Source organism: Oryctolagus cuniculus, chromosome 10, assembly GCF_051225735.1.
Source record: "Oryctolagus cuniculus isolate XC-2025 breed Fujian yellow rabbit chromosome 10, ASM5122573v1, whole genome shotgun sequence".
In the NCBI taxonomy this organism is placed as follows: domain Eukaryota; kingdom Metazoa; phylum Chordata; class Mammalia; order Lagomorpha; family Leporidae; genus Oryctolagus; species Oryctolagus cuniculus.
In genome coordinates, this window is record NC_142876.1 from 8721838 (window position 1) to 8739337 (window position 17500).

The 17500-nt window shown below is 38.9% G+C and overlaps 1 protein-coding gene across 9 annotated transcripts in view; it reads left to right on the top strand.

The window, feature by feature from the left end:
• RTTN (rotatin) overlaps window positions 1-17500 on the top strand; it is a 245412-nt gene that overhangs the window by 98497 nt on the left and 129415 nt on the right. For all 9 annotated transcript variants that reach the window (XR_016213881.1, XR_016213882.1, XR_016213883.1 and 6 more), the window contains one exon: window positions 12470-12624. Coding sequence is in view for 6 of the 9 variants with exons in the window: in XM_008261459.5 (XP_008259681.4) it covers window positions 12470-12624 (155 nt within the window). In the remaining 3 variants the exon portion in view is untranslated. The remainder of the gene's footprint in view (window positions 1-12469; window positions 12625-17500) is intronic.

Here is a 17500-nt window from a genome sequence, read left to right on the forward strand (position 1 = left end):
TCTCCCATGCGGGTGTAGGAGCCCAAACACTTGGGCCATCCTCCACTGCACTCCCGGGCCACAGCAGAGAGCTGGACTGGAAGAGGGGCAACCAGGACTAGAACCTGGTGCCCATATGGGATGTCAGCGCTGCAGGCATGGATTAACCAAGTGAGCCACGACGCCAGCCCCTGTTCAGTTATCTTAAACAAGCCAATCAACCAAAAAACCTAGTGATCCTGTTGATCATTACTACCCTATGCTGAGCTACAGCCACCCCTCATTATCTGCCCTCGGCCTTCCACTCATGCTGCCTGTTGCTTTCAAGACAGCTGCCATAGTGATCTTTTAAGTCACATGCCACTCACCTGCTCAAATTCTCTAGCACCAGCTCTGTCATTCATATTAAGCTTCATAGTACTCAGTGTACCACACAAGGCTATGTTTGAGTTTGAAACTGTCTGACACCATCTCCTACCATTGCACTCTGCTCCTGTTTCTGCCCACTGGTCTCCTAGATGTTCTCAAACATGGCGCTCTCAGCTGCCTCAGTGCTTTTGCATTTCCTTTTCTTTCTGGTTGGAATGCTCTTCCCTTAATTGTTCATATAGCTGATGATTATACTTTTTATTCAGTGTTCCGTTCAAATGTTAAACAGAGAAACTTTGGCTACTTATGTAATGCCGTGCCTCCATGCCTGTCTTTCTGACTTCCATGTGGGTTCCAAGTATCCAAACTCTTGAGCCTTCCTCTGCTGCCTTCCCAGTTGAATTAGCAGGGAGGTGGGTCAGAAGTGGAATAGCTGGTACTTGAACCAGTGCCCATATGGGATGCTAGCATTGTAGGAGGTGGCTTAACCCAATACGTTACAGCATTGTCCCTAAAATGATCTTGCTCAGAGTTCTTATATCCTGGGTATTAAATTGCTGGGTATTACGACTGCTCTGAAAATAGCAGAGATGAGTAGCGTGGCTTTAGTTCTAGGACCTTTTCTTGAAAAATCTGTGCAATAATTGAATTAATTTTGTTTGACTAAAAGGCTGTGTACACAGTACATAACAATAGAAAAATCACTGTGCATATTTAGATATATTTACCTAAATGATGAGGATACTTAAGAAACTATGTTGGAAATGGAATTAAAAGATAAACTTATTTTGGTGCAAAGTGTTCAAAATCCATGCACGTGAGGGGTTTTCAGAAAGTTCATGGAAAATGTACTTTACGAAAACCTACATGAATTAATTTTTTTTTCCTGCGAAACAAGCTTATCTTTATGATTCTACTTTCCCAGGAACATTGAGGAGTATCTTTGTATGTAACTGAAACTAGATAGTTAAAACAATATATACTTATTTGATTAGTAGACAAAAAGCTATACATATTTGTCAGATGTAAGATGATATCTCATTATAGTTTTAATTTATATATTCCGGATGATTAATAATATTGAGGATTTTTTCATTTACCTCTTGGCCACAAATATGTCTTTTAAGAAATACTGACACGGGCTCGTGCCGCGGCTCAATAGGCTAATCTTATGCCTAGCGGCGCCGGCACACCAGGTTCTAGTCCCGGTCGGGGTGCTGGATTCTGTCGCGGTTGCCCCTCTTCCAGGCCAGCTCTCTGCCGTGGCCTGGGAGTGCAGTGGAGGATGGCCCAAGTGCTTGGCCTTGCACCCCATGGGAGACCAGGAGAAGCACCTGGCTCCTGCCTTCGGATAGGCACGGTGCGCTGGCTGCAGTGCGCCGGCCGCGGCGGCCATTGGAGGGTGAACCAACGGCAAAAGGAAGACCTTTCTCTCTCTCTCTCGCTCTCTCTCTCTCACTGTCCACTCTGCCTGTAAAAAAAAAAAAAAAGAAAAAGAAAAAAGAAATACTGACACAGGTGCTTTGTATATTTTTTTAATCACGTTGTTATAACAGACTTGTTTGACTTCATTATACATATTGTTAGACTTTTTCTAGGAATTCGTTCTAGGAATTTTTGTTAAAAATCAATTGACTATAAATTTATGGATTTATTTTTGGGCTGTCCTGTTCTATTGGTGTAGGTGTTTGATTTTATGTCATTACTAGCTTGTTTTGATTACTGTTACTTGGTATATTTTATATATTTAAGATATACTTAGTATATTTTGAAGGCAGCTAGTATGTTATATTAGATTTTCTTCTTTTTGCTCAGTGTACTTTTTCTATTTGAAGTCTTTTTTTTTGGGTCTGTATGAATTTTAGAATTTTTTTTCTATTTCTGTGAAAAATGTCTGGAATTTTGATAGAGATTTCATTGAATCTCAAAACTGGGTATAATGGGCATTATAATAAAGTAATTAACCAATCCATGAATATAGGTTATTGTCACTTTTCTTTGTGCCTTCTTTATTTCTTTTATTGGTGTTTTAATGTTTTCAGTGTACAAGTATTTCACCTTCTTGTTTAAATTTATTCTCATGTATTTCATGTTCTGTAACTATTTTTTTTTCCCAAAGAAACCATTTATTTAATGAGTATAAATTTCATAAATACAACTTTAGGAATATAGTGATTCTTCCCGTCATTCCTGCCCTCCCACCCCACCTCCTCTTCCCTCTCCCATTCCCAATATAATTCTACATTAAGGGAAAAAAAAAAACCAAAATTCTCTTCCTTGACAGTCATGAGAAGGTCTATTCAAGTCATTGCTTCTCAAAGTCTCAATTTCATTTATAAAGATTTCCTTTTAGGTGCTCTATTAGTTATCGTAGGTCAGGGAGAACATGTGGTATTTGTCCATTTGGGACTGGCTTGTTTCACTAAGTATAATGTGTTCCAGTTTCACTCATTTTGTTACAAATGATTGGATTTTCTTTCTTTTTTTCCACTGAGTAGTATTCCACAGAGTACATGTCCCATAATTTCTTTATCCAATCTTCAGTTGATGGGCATTTGGGTTGGTTCCAGGTCTTAGTTATTGTGAATCGAGCTGCAATAAACACGGGGATGCAGATCACTCTTTTAATGGCTGATTTCATTTCCCTTGGGTAAATTCTCAGGGGTGGGGTGGTAGGTCTATATTCAGAATTCTGAGGTATCTCCAAACTGATTTTCATAGTGGTTTTACCAGTTCCTATTACCACCAACAGTGGATTAGGGTACTTTTTTCACCACATCCTTGCCAGCATTTGTTGTTTGTTGATTTCTGTATGAAAGCCATTCTGACTGGGGTGAGATGAAACCTCATAATGGTTTTGATTTGCATTTCCCTGTCAGCTAGTGATCCTGAGCATTTTTTTACGTGTCTGTTGGCCATTTCGATTTCCTCTTTTGAAAAATGTGTGTTTAAATCTTTGGCCCATTTCTTAACAGGGTTGTTTGTTTTGCTGTTGTGGAGTTTCTTGATGTCTTTTTATATTCTGGTTATTAATCCTTTATCAGTTGCATTGTTTGCAAATAATTTCTCCTGTTATGTTGATTGCCTCTTCACTTTCCTGAGTGTTTCTTTTGCAAAACAGAAGATTCTCAATTTAATGTAATCCCATTTATTGATTTTGGCTTTGGTTGCCTGTGCCTTTGGGGTCTTTTCCAAGAACTCTTTGCCTGTGCCAATGTCTTACAGGGTTTTTGCAATGTTCTCTAATAATTTGATGGAATCAGGTCATAGATTTAGGTCGTTAATTCATTTTGAATGGACTTTTGTGTAAGGTAGGGGTCCTGCTTCATACTTCTTTATGTGGAAATCCAGTTTTCCCAGCACCATTTGTTGAAGAGACTGTCCTTGCTCCAGGAATTGGTTTTAGCTCCTTGGTCAAATATAAGTTGGTAGATGCTTAGATTGATTTCTGGTGTTTCTGTTCTGTTCCATTGATCTATCCATCTGTTTTTGTACCAATATCAGGCTGTTTTGATTATAATTGTCTTGTACTATGTCTTGAAATTTGGTATTGTGATGCCTCTATTGTTATTTTTGTTGTTTAAGATTGCTTTAGTTATTTGAGTTCTCCTATGATTCCATATGAATTTCAGCATAATTTTTCCAAATCTGAGAAGAATGTATTGGTATTTTGATTGGTGTCACATTGAATTTGTAAATTGTTTTCAGAAGAATGGACATTTTGATGATATTCTTCCAATCCATGACTTGGAGATTTTTCCATTTTCGTGGATCTTCTTCTATTTTTTTTTTTTTTATTTGACAGAGTTAGACAGTGAGAGACAGACAGAGAGAAAGGTCTTTCTTCCGTTGGTTCACTCCTCTCATGGCTGCTACAGCCGGCGCTGCGCTGATCCGAAGCCAGGAGCCGGTGCTTCCTCCCAGTCTTCCATGCAGGTGCAGGGACCTAAGTACTTGGGCCATCCTCTGCTGCCCTCCCGGGCCACAGCAAAGGCAGAGAGCTGGACTGGAAGAGGAGCAACTGGGACTAGTACCCGGTGTGCTGGCGGTGCAGGCGGAGGATTAGTCTAGTGAGCCTTGGCGCCGGCCTCTTCTTCTATTTCTTCCTTTAATATTTTGTAGTTTTATGATAGAGATCTTTGACATCGTTAGTTAAATTTATTCCAAGGTATTTGATTTTTTTTGTAGCTATTGTGAATGGGATTGATCTTAGAAATTCTTTCTCAGCTGTTGCATTGTCTGTGTATACAAAGGCTGTTGATTTTTGTGTACTGGTTTTATATCGTGCTTCTTTAACAAACTCTTCCTTGAGTTCTAGTAGTCTCTTGGTGGAGTCTTTTGGATTTCCTATGTATAGAATCATGTCATCTGCAATTAGGGATAATTTGACTTCCTCATTCCTATTTTGAATCCTTTTGATTTCTTTCTCTTGCCTGATGCCTCTGGCTAAAACTTCAGTATATTGAATAGCAGTGGTGAGAGTGGGCATCGTTGTCTGGTTCTGCAGCTTAGTGAGAATGCTTCCAACTTTTCTCCATTCAGTAGGACACTGGCTGTGGATTTGTCATAAACTGCATTGATTGTGGTGAGGAATGTTCCTTCTGTACCCAGTTTGCTTAGAATTTTCATCATGAGGCTGGTGCCTTGGCTCAATAGGCTAATCCTCCGCCTGCAGCGCTGGCACCCAGAGTTCTAGTCCTGGTCGGGCGCCGGATTCTGTCCTGGTTGCTCCTCTTCCAGTCCAACTCTCTGCCGTGGCCCAGAAGTGCAGTGGAGGATGGCCCAAGTGCTTGGGCCCTGCACCTGCATGGGAGACCAGGAGAAGCACCTGGCTCTTGGCTTTGGATCAGTGTGGTGCACCAGCTGCAGCGGCCATTGGAGAGTGAACCAATGGAAAAGGAAGACCTTTCTCTATGTCTCTCTCTCTCAGTGTCCACTCTGCCTGTCATATAAAAATTTTTTTTTTTCATCATGAAAGGGTGCTGTATTTTATCAGATGCTTTCTCTGCATCTTTTGAGATAATCACATGGTTTTTGTTTTTCTATTTGTTAATGTGAGGTATCACATTGATTGATTTGTGAATGTTGATCCGTCTCTGCATAACGCAGATAAATCCTACTTGGTCTGGGTGAATGATATTTCTGATGTGTTGTTGGATTCGACTGGCCAGAAATTTTTTTTGTAAGATTTATTTATTTATTTGAAAAAAGTCAGAGTTACAGAGAGAGAGGAGAGGCAGAGAGAGAGAGAGAGAGAGAGAGAGAGCTTCCATCCGACAGTTCACTCCCCAGTTGGCTGCAACGGCTAGAGCTGCATCAGTCTGAAGCCAGGAGCCAGGAGCTTTTCCAGGACTCCCACACAGGTGCGGGGGCCCAAGGACTTGGGCCATCTTCTACTGCTATCCCAGGCCATAGCAGAGAGCTGGATCGGAAGTGGAGCAGCTGGGTCTTGAACCTTTGCCCATGTGGGATGGTGGCACTTAAGGCCAGGGTGTTAACCCGCTGCACCACAGTGCCAGCCCAACTGGCCAGAATTTTGTTGAGGATTTTTGCATGTATGTTCATCAGGAAAATTGGTCTGTAGTTCTCTTTCTCTATTGTAGCTTTTTTAGGTTTAGGAATTAAGATGCTGCTGGCTTCATAGAAAGAATTTGGGAGGATTTCTTCCCTTTCATTGTTTTGAATAACTTGAGAAGAATTGGAGTTCTTTAAATGTCTGGTAGAATTCAGCCTTGAAGCCATCTGGTCCTGGGCTTTTCTTTTTTGGGAGCATCTTTATTACTGATTCAGTTTCCATCTTGGTAATTGGTCTGTTTAGGTTTTCTGTGCTTTCATGGCTCAATTTAGATAGGTTGTATGTGCCCTTGAATCTCTCCATTTCTTCTAGGTTTCTGAGTTTGTTTGCACAAGCTCTTTGTAGTCATTTCTTAGGATTCTTTTTATTTCTGTGGTGTCAGTTGTTACATATTCTTTTTCATATCTAATTTTATTAGTTTGAGTCATCTCTCTCCTTTTTTTGGTTAGTTCAGCCAGTAGTATATCAGTTTTGTTTATTTTTTCTTAAAACAAGCTTTCCATTTTGCTGATCTTTTTAATTTATTTTCATATCTATATTGTTGATTTCTTCTATAATTTTAATTATTTCTTTTACTCTAGTTTTGGGTTTGCTGTTGTTTTTCAAGATCCTGAGATGTATGATAGCTCATTTATTTGACGTCTTTCCAATTTCTTTATGTATGCACCAATTGCTGTAACATTCTTCTTCTTCTTTTTTTTTAAATTTATTTGACAGGTAGAGTTATAGACAGAGAGAGAGAGAGAGAGACAGAGAGAAAGGTCTTCCTTCTGTTGGTTCACCCCCCAAATGGCTGCTACGGCCAGCACTGCATCAATCTGAACCCAGGAGCCAGGTGCTTCTTCCTGGTCTCCCATGTGGGCCATCCTCCACTGCCCTCCCGTGTCGCTCCCCCTCTTCATGGAGGAACGACACTAAACCCTGCCTAGGCTTCATATCCGAGTCACAGCACCATTATGTCGCTCCCCCTCTTCGTGGAGGAACGACACAGGACCCTGCGCTGTTCTTTTGTCTGCTCGGCCCTCCCCGGGTTTGCTGCTGGTTCTTCCCGGGTTGGCTACCGTCCCTTCCACCTCCGTGGAAGGGCGGTTCCCCCTGCCACTTTCCCCACTTCCGCGGGGGAGCGGCACACCGCCGGCCGGCTCTCTCAGGGGCTGCACAGGTGTTCCTTCAGATAGATGTTCCCCCTAGATGTTCCTGGTGCATGTTGTCTCTCTCCTCCTTTATAGTCCTCTTCCACCAATCCCAACTCTGCTACCCACACGCCGAGTACGCTGCTCTCCTCCAATCAGGAGCAGGATCAGCTCCTGCAGGTTATTGGTTGAACTGGAGGCAGCTGTGTAGAAGCTGTTTCTCCCTTCTCAGCGCCATGTTGTGGGAGAGCAGATGCATAGAATAAGTCTTAATTCCAGTAACTTAGTCTAGTCCGGGTTGCTCCCACACTCCCGGGCCACAGCAGAGAGCTGGACTGGAAGAGGAGCAACCGGGACTAGAACCTGGCGCCCATATAGGATGTCGGCGCCGCAGGCAGAGGATTAACCAAGTGAGCCATGGCGCCAGCCCTGTAACCTTTCCTCTTAACACTGCTTTTGCTATATCCCATAAGTTTTGATAAATTGTATTGTCATCTTCATTTGTTTCCAGAAATTTTTTGATTTCTTCTATGACCCACTGTTTGTTTAAGGAGTATGTTGTTAAGCTCCATGTGTTTGTATATGTTCTAGAGATTTCTTGATTTCCAGCTTCGTCATATTGTGGTCTGAGAAGGTGCATTATATGATTTCGATATTTTTGAATTTGCTGAGGCTTGTTTTATGGCCTTGCATATGTTCAATCCTACAGAAGGTTCCATTTACTGGTGAGAAGAATGTGTATTCTGTAATGTTACGATGACAAGTTCTGTAGATATCTGTTTGGTCTATAGTGTGAATTTGGTCTATAGTGTTAATTAACTCTGATGCTTCCTTGCTGATTTTCTGTCTGGTTGATCTGTCTGTTGCTGAAAGTGTGATATTGGAATCCCGTTTTACTGTTGTATTTGAGTCTATGTCTTCCTTGAGATCCCTTAACATTTTCTTTAAATAGTCAAGTGCCCTGTAATTAGGTACATATACATTTATAATAGTGACATCTTCCTGTTGAATTGAAACCTTAATCATTACATAGTATCCTTCTTTGTCTCTTAACATTTTTTGTGTTAAAGTCTATTTTGTCTGATTTTAGAATGGCTCTACCAGCTTTTTTTTGTTTTTTGTTGGAATGGAATATCTTTTTCCATTCTTTCAGTCTGCATGCATCTTTGTTAGTGAGATGCGTTTCTTGGCATTTATTCAGTCTCATCATCTTCATAATCTAATACTGAAATGTTGTGTTCTTTTGGGGGTGTCATGTTGTCTTCATTGTCTTTGTTTCTTGGATTGTTTTGGCATTTGTGGAGATACTCATTGATTTCTTTGATTTTTTTTTTTTTTCTGTGGTGGCTTTTATCTTTGTCTTCTATAACTATTTTAATGGGATGTTAAGAGAGCATACTCTCTGCCGGCGCCGCGGCTCACTAGGCTAATCCTCCGCCTAGCGGCGCCGGCACACCGGGTTCTAGTCCCGGTTGGGGCGCCGGATTCTGTCCCAGTTGCCCCTCTTCCAGGCCAGCTCTCTGCTGTGGCCAGGGAGTGCAGTGGAGGATGGCCCAGGTGCTTGGGCCCTGCACCCCATGGGAGATCAGGAGAAGCACCTGGCTCCTGGCTCCTGCCATCGGATCAGCGCGGTGCGCCGGCCGCAGCGCGCCGGCCACGGCGGCCATTGGAGGGTGAACCAACGGCAAAGGAAGACCTTTCTCTCTGTCTCTCTCTCTCTCACTGTCCACTCTGCCTGTCAAAAAAAAAAAAAAAAAAAAAAGAGAGAGAGAGAGAGCATACTCTCTAAGTATCATGTTCAAGGTAAATTATGTATTACGTGATAATCAGTGTTTATGATAAGAGACACCTGAAGATTGAAAAGCAAGTGCCTTTTATGACACTTAAAAGTGATAAAATAAGTATGAAATGATTGAAGTAGTTCAGTAATATATTACTTATAAGAAATTATTTTGATTGTGTTGACATACATCAAATGATATGCAAAAGCTGTGGTTGCAGAAACAAATTGTAATGTGTGGTATATGAATACCCAATTAAGTAAAAAAAAAAAATGCTAGTAGGAAGTAAAAAGAAACATCATCTAACTTCCTGAGAGAGGATTTAGGAAATTTCTGAAAGTTTTTGCTATATATTTTATCAAAACATTAGAAACTGAATTCTTAGGTGCTTCAGAAACTTTTAATGCCAGTGTTCTGTATATCCAACCCTCTACATGGAATGAATTTGAATACCTTCCTTTTCAGAATGAGATGTTTTGATAGAAATTTGTAAAAGCAATGCTATAATTTTTTTTGTTCTTTTTTGAGTCTATTGAGAACTCCACAGTATACTTATACTTTGCTGACTTTCACATAACAGTTCATGTACACTCAGTGTTGATCTTTTGGCATAGATTGTGATGAATCTAAAATTGGATTTGATGAGTTATAACCATATGTACATAAAAAAGTGATCCGTTAATATAGAAGTCATTGCCTTTTTGAGGTCTGTAGTGACAACATAATGTCATAAGTAGTTGGTTTAAAGTTAGGACTGAATACTAATGTAAGGACAAAAACTTCAGGTTTGATTAAGCACTTGAGATCAATAGGCATTAGTAGAGATGTCTACCGTACTGTCTGTTCTTGAGGAGTGATAATTCATCCCATATTTTAGAAGTGATGTTGCTGAAGTTTACTGAATCTTTACATGGGAATAGAAGATGTGAAGGGAAACAGTCTCAGAAATCTACAGGCAGAAACAAGTTGTGAATGGGATGAGATTCATTGGAATATCTTAATTTTAGATATGCTGTATCAGTATATTCATGTGCTATTAGTTTCTACTTAATTTTTGTATATTAAGAGTTAATAATTGATAACATTATTTTATAAAAATGGTGTTTGCTTGTTGTTATGAAGAGATTGTTCATATTTTAGTATTTAAGGGAGTCGGAGGGTGTTTGTGTCAACATTTGATTATTTATGGCTAGGACAACCATTGTCTTTATTTATGTAATTTATCAGTGTTGTTACCTTGATTCTTTTAATCTTGTAACACAGAAGTTGCCCTTATTTTATAGAAAATTTTAGTAGATCCAGAGGCATTTCTTGCTCAAGGTGTAGGGAAGTTGGGAAAAATTCTGTTTAGTTGTAAAACATGGTAGAGTAAGCTAAAAGCAAACCATTCGTCCCCAATACTTTTCCGAAGCTCTCAATTAAATTGCTTTTAATTGTTTGTACGTGATTAAAGTATGCTCTTCGTACTATATAGTATAAGCAATTTGAAGGTTTTTTCTCTTCATTTTAAAATTTTCTTTTATTAAAAGGGATGTAGCTAATTTAGAATTGAGCTCTTTAAGGCAACTGCTATCAATAGCAGTTGCATTTTGCTCATCTCTTTTTTTGTGTGTTGTTATATGTGCTGGTAAGGTGACACACCACTGAAGACAGACTAACTACTTCTGGAGTAGGATGCTTCTTGCTGTGCCTTTGGGTGACTTAGACATATTGTGTAGCCTGTTTTCGAGTTGTTATTTGCCCATCTGTGGAACAAGAGTGAACGTGCTTAGTTTAGTCAAAAATTTAAATGAAATCTGCTATTCTTTCTGGTTTTTAGCACAATGCCTGTGATAAATGTGATTAATAAATAGTCTGTGTATGTGTTAATATTGCTGTTAATGTGTTAATGTGACATTTTTGTGCTATGCTTTCAGCGTTATTAGAAATAAACCTGTTGGGGCCGGTGTTGTAGCGTAGCGGGTAAAACTGCTGTCTGGGATGCCAGCATCCCATCTGGGCACTGGTTTAAATCTTAGCTTCTCCGTTTCTAATCTAGCTCTCTTCTAATGCACCTGGGAAAGCAGTGGCAGATGACCCAAGTACTTGAGACCCTGCACTGACATTGGAGACCCAGAAGAAGCTCCTGGGTCCTGGCTTCGGCCTAACCTAGCTCTGACCATTGTGGCAATCTGAGGAGTAAACCAGCAACTAGAAGATCTCTTTCTCTCTCCTTCTCTCTAGAGCTCTTTCAAATATATAAATAAAATCTTAAGCAAAGGAGAAATAATCCTTTTCTGTTCCATTTTTTTCAAAAAATATATTTATTTGAAAGGCAGAATTAGAAAGAAAGAGAGAGATCTTCTTTTTTATTTTTTGAAGGTTTTCATTTAATGAATACAAATTGTCATATGTACTGCTTTTAGGGATATAGTGTTTCTTTCCCCCCATACCCACCCTCGCATCCCACCTTCCCTCCTGCTCCCATTCCATTTTCCATTACGATTCGTTTTTGACTTTATATACAGAAGACCAACTCTATGCTCAGTAGAGATTTCAATGATTAGCACCCACACAGGCACACAAAGTATAAAGTACAGTTTGAAGATGTTTTACAGTTAATTCTCATAGTACAACTCATTAAGGACAGAGGTCCAACATGGGGAGCAAGTGCACAGTGACTCCTGTTGTCGATTTAACAATTGACACTAGAGGGAGATATCTTCTGTCTGCTGGCTCACTCCCCAAATGACTGCAACAGCCAGGACTGGGCTAGGCCAAAGTCAGGTGCCTGGAGCTCCATCCAGATCTGCCACTTGGGTGACAGGGTCCTAATCACTTGGACTGTTTTTTAGCTGCAGTTTTTTTTTTTTGGTTGGAAAGACATATGAAAAGTTTTACAGAACACTTGTTGTATTTGTTTATTAGGCTATCATACTGGTAAAGATTACAGCAGTAATAATCCTCATTTGAGTTCTTTGGGCTTCTTCCTATATGTTGCTTAGTTGCATATGAATATTTAGATACCTTTTCTGGGACAGTTTCATAATATTTATCAAAAGGATCAAAACTATTATAAAGTTTTGATTTATTCATGCTTTAGAGTTTATAAGATGTAATCAGAGTTGAGCCCACTTGTTGGAGCTCAGTGAAACTATAAACCATTGCCTGTTAGTTGGTGTACTAAATCCTTAGAGTTGAAAACTAATCAGCTATTTAAAATATATTTTTTGAAGAAATATTGGTAATAAGATGTAGAGAATTTCATTCAATAGTGCATTTTCTCAATAACAACTTTATCTAAAGTATATAATTATAGTGCTGTTTACATTCATGTTTGTATTCACAGACAAAGATGAGAGATGTACCAGTGTCTAATAATGGCAGCCTCTGTGAGATAGGTGTGGCTGTGCTTTTCTGATTGTGCTTCTCCCAGTTTTCTCTAATAGGTTTGCTTTCCTTTTATGGAGGTAACATGTTAAGCACCTTTTAAGTTTAGAACCTCTTTATTAATACAGTAAAAGTCCATGCTTACTAGTTGGGTGATGTAACTCTTTGTTAATCTAGAACATGGTTACAACAAAATCTTTACAAGGAGCAGTATATGACCCAATTAGACAATAAATACATTTCTTACAAATTTCGTGTTTTAGAGTTCAGCCCCACTGTTAGACCTGCTGGTGCTGACGGAGTCGCAGGCACGAGAAGAAACAGATGATATACGCGCTGCTGTCAGGCAACAGCTGCAGAAGGAACTGATTGCTCTTTTCAATACCCTGCTCCTCAGCTTCATGGCTGTCACTGACAGGTACTGTTTCAGCATTGAAGGTTTGGGTAGTTTTCCTTTCATTTCCATATTTACACTTTTCACTTCCTTACAGTTAAGAAGTGAAAATACTTACGTAATAATCAGTTACGGTCGTCTCTTTGTTTCTGTTTCAGTTGAGTCTCTGGTATGACCTGATTGTAACTTCTCAGATTCCTTCATTGCACACACACGGACACACATGCACATGTGCACACACTTGTACACACAGATAATGTGTTGTTCTCTAGAGTTTATTTTATGGTATTCTCTTTCATTCTCCACACTTCTACCTCAGCATTTATGTCTGTTCTTATAGCTTGATGAGTATTTTTACACTGCTGATTTTCAAATGCTTATTTCTGATTTTCTTTAATTTAAAAATTAAGATAAAAGTTTAAAAATATTTTAACCATACTTTTAAAAAGTGTGCAGTCGAGTTGTTTTTAGTACTATTGACAGCATTGTGTACCTGTCACCACGATCTAATTCTGGAAAATTCTATCACCCAAAAACGAAGCTTGTGTCCATGAAGGAGTCTCTCCCCTTTCACCCTTACTTGCAGCCCTGGCAACTAGTCATCTGCATTCTGTCTGTATGAATTTTCTCATTTAAAATATATTACATAAAAAGAATTAACAATATGTGTCTTTTTTTGTCTAGCTTTTTTCATTTAGCATTGTGTTTTTAAGACCCATCCATGTTGAAGCAAATATGAGTACTTAATAATTTCTATGAGAATATTCTGTGGATAGATAATATTACAGTTTGTTTCTCCATTCATCCATTTGTGAACATTTAAATTTTTTTATCCTTTTGGCTGTTGTGAATAATGCTGCTATGAGCATTCATAGAAAGATTTTTGTGTGGGCATAAGTAGGAGTACAGTTGCTGATTTATGTGGTAACTCTATGTTTAATATTTTGAGGGAGTGCCAAACTACTTTTCATAGTAGCTAAACCACTTGACATTCCCACCAACCAGGCATGAGTGTTCCAGTTTCTCTATATCCTTCCCAGCAATTATTGTAACAATGCTAATAGGTATAAAAATGATGTTGAACATTTTTTCTACTTTCTTACTTCCTTTTGGCTGTTTATGTATCTTCAAAGAAATATCTATTCAAGTCCTTTGCCTATTTCAAACTAGGTTGCTTTATTGTTGTTAAGCTGTATAGGGTCTTTGCATATTTTAGATGTTAACTCCTTATAAGATATGTGCTTTGTAAATATTTCCTCCCATTTTGTAGATTGCCTTTTCATTCTCTTTATAGTGTAATTTGATACATAAAAGTTGTTTTTTTGTGATGGGTGTTTGGCCTAGTAGATTAGATACCACTTGAGGTGTCCATATCCCATATTGAAGTACGTGAGTTTGATTTCCAGCTCTGCTATGGAGTCTAGCTTCCTGCTAGTGTGCCCCCGAATGTCACCAGATGATAGTTTAAGTAGTTGCATCTCTGTCACATGCAAGACTCAGGATGAGCTCCTGGCTCATGGCTTTGTGGCCTGGCCAAGCTTTGGCTTTTGTAGGCATTTGGGGTGTGAGCCAGCAAATGAGACTTTCTCTGTTTCTCTCTCCTTTTCAAGTGAAATAAGTCAGTAAATAAAAAAAAAAAACTGAAAAGTTTTTTATTTTGCTGAAGTCACTGTTGTTTGTATGTTTGGCATCAAACTCAAGAAAATGTTACATAATGAGAGTCATAAAGATTTAGTCCATTTACCTCTATGAATTTATAGTTGTATTTCTTACATTTGGTCATTGATCCATTTTCAGTTAATTTCTGTATATGGTGCAAGGTTAGGGTCTAACCTTAGACTTATGGTTCTACCCAGTTGTGCCAGGACCATTGTTGAAGAGACTCTTTTCCCCATTGAATAGCTGTTGAAAATCAATTGGTCATAGATGTTTGGGTTAATATCTGGACTCAATTCTATTTCATGATTTATATGCCTACCTTTATGCCAATAACACAGTATTTTGATTACTGAAGCTTTGGAAAAGTCTTTAAAGAAAAGAGGAAATTAAGAAAATACTTCCATTTACAAAAGCCATAAAGAAGAAAGAATATTTAGAAATGAATTTAACTAAGGAAATGGAACACTTGTATGCTGATAACTACCAAATATTGTTGAGAAGATTAAAGAAGACTTTAATAAATGGAATGGCATCCTATGTCCATGAATTGAAAGACTTAATTTTGTTGACATAGCAGTATTTGCCAATGAGATCTACCAATTAAATGTAATCCCTATCAAAATTTCAATGGTCTTTTTGCAGAAATAGAAGTTTGTCTCTGAATATAAAAAGTGTTTTGAAAAAGAACAAATTACTCATTTTGTTCTAGTGTATTGAAATACAACTGATTTTTGCATGTTAACCTTTCAGCTGTAATAATTTCTTTTGGATACCTAAGGATTTTCTACGTTATAAAATCATCATCTGCAAATACAGACAATTCTGCTTCTTCCTTTCCAATTTGGATACTTACTGCTTTTCATTTTTACTTGCTCTAGTTGGAACTTTCAGGACAGGTAGTGAAAGTAGGTTTCCTTGTCTTGCTTCTTAATTTTTAATTTATTTATTATTTCTTTTTTGACAGGCAGAGTTAGACAGTGAGACAGAGACAGAGAGAAAGGTCTTCCTTTGCCATTGGTTCACCCTCCAATGGCCGCCGTGGCCGGCATGCTGCAGCCGGCGCACCGCGCTGATCCAAAGGCAGGAGCCAGGTGCTTCTTCTGGTCTCCCATGGGGTGCAGGGCCCAAGCAATTGGGTCATCCTCCACTGCACTCCCTGGCCATAGCAGAGAGCTGGCCTGGAAGAGGGGCAACCGGGACAGAATCTGGCGCCCTGGTTTTTTTTTTTTTTTTTTTTTTTTTTTTTTTTGCTGTATAGTATTGTATAGAGTACATGTCCCATAATTTTTTTATTCACTCTACTGTTGATGGTCATTTAGGTTGATTCCAGGTCTTAGCTATTGTGAACTGAGCTGCGATAAACATTGTGGTACGGACAGCTTTTTGGTTTGCCAATTTAATTTCCTTTGGGTAAATTCCAATGCGTGGTATGGCTGGGTTGTATGGTAGGATTATATTCAAGTTTCTGAGGAATCTCCAGACTGACTTCCATAGTGGCTTCACCAGTTTGCATTCCCACCAACAGTGGGTTAGTGTCCCTTTTTCCCCACATCCTCGCCAGCATCTGTTGTTGGTAGATTTCTGTATGTGAGCCATTCTAACCGGGGTGAGGTGAAACTTCATTGTGGTTTTGATTGAATTTCCCTGATTGCTAGTGATCCTGAACATTTTTTCATGTGTCTGTAGGCCATTTGGATTTCCTCTTTTGAAAAATGTCTATTGAGGTCCTTGGCCCATCTCCTAAGTGGGTTGTTTGTTTTGTTGTTGTGGAGTTTCTTGATCTCTTTGTAGATTCTGGTTATTAACCCTTTATCTGTTGCATAGGTTGCAAATATTTTTTCCCATTCTATCGGTTGCCTCTTCACTCACCTGACTGTTTCTTTTGCAGTACAGAAACTTCTCAATTTGATGCAATCCCAATTGTTAATTTTTGCTTTGACTGCCTGTGCTTCTGGGGTCTTTTCCAAGAAGTCTTTGCCTGTGCCTATATCTTGCAGGGTTTCTCCAATGTTCTCTAATAATTTGAAGGTGTCAGGTCATAGATTTAGATCTTTAATCCATGTTGAGTGGATTTTTGTGTAAGGTGAAAGGTAGGGGTCTTGCTTCATGATTCTGCACGTGGAAATCCAGTTTTCCCAGCACCATTTATTGAATAGACTGTCCTTGCTCCAGGAATTGGTTTTAGATCCTTGATCAAATATAAGTTTGGATTGATTTCTGGTGTTTCTCTTCTGTTCCATTGGTCTATCCATCTGTTTCTGTACCAGTACTACGCTGTTTTGATTACAACTGCCCTGTAGTATGTCTTGAAATCCGGTATTGTGATGCCTCCAACTTTGTTTTTGTTGTACAAAACTGCTTTAGCTATTTGAGGTCTCCTGTTTCTCCATATGAATTTCAGCATCATTTTTTTTCCAGATCTGAGAAGAATGTCTTTGGTATTTTGATTGGTATCATATTGAATGTATAAATTGCTTTTGGGAGAATGGACATTTTGATGAAATTGATTCCTCCAGTCCATGAGCATGGAAGATTTTTCCATTTCTTGGTATCCTCTTCTATTTCTTTCTTTAAGGTTTTGTAATTTTCATCGTATTTTTGATTGTTTTTGTAGCTATTGTGAGTGGGATTGATCTTAGAAGTTCTTCCTCAGCCGTGGCATTGCCTGTGTATACAAAGGCTGTTGACTTTTGTGCATTGATTTTATATCCTGCTACTTTGCCAAACTCTTCTATGAGTTCCAATAGTCTCTTAGTAGAGTTCTTTTGATCCCCTAAATAAAGAATCATATCATCTGCAAAGAGGGATAGTTTGAGTTCTTCCTTCCCAATTTGTATCCCTTTAATTTCTTTTTCTTGCCTGATGGCTCTGGCTAAAACTTGCAGAACTATATTGAATAGCAGTGGTGAGAGTGGACATCCCTGTCTGGTACCAGATCTCAGTGGAAATGCTTCCAACTTTTCCCCATTCAATAGGATGCTGGTTGTGGGTTTTTCATAAATTGCTTTGATTGTATTGAGGAATGTTCCTTCCATACCTGATTAGAGTTTTCATCTTGAAAGGGTGTTGTATTTTATCAAATGCTTTCTTGGCGTCTATTGAGATAATTATATGGTTTTTCTTCTGTAGTTTATTACTGTGGTGTATCACATTGATTGATTTGTGAACATTGAACCATCCCTGCATACGAGATATATCCCAATTGGTCCAGGTGAATGATCTTTCTGATGTGTTGTTGCAT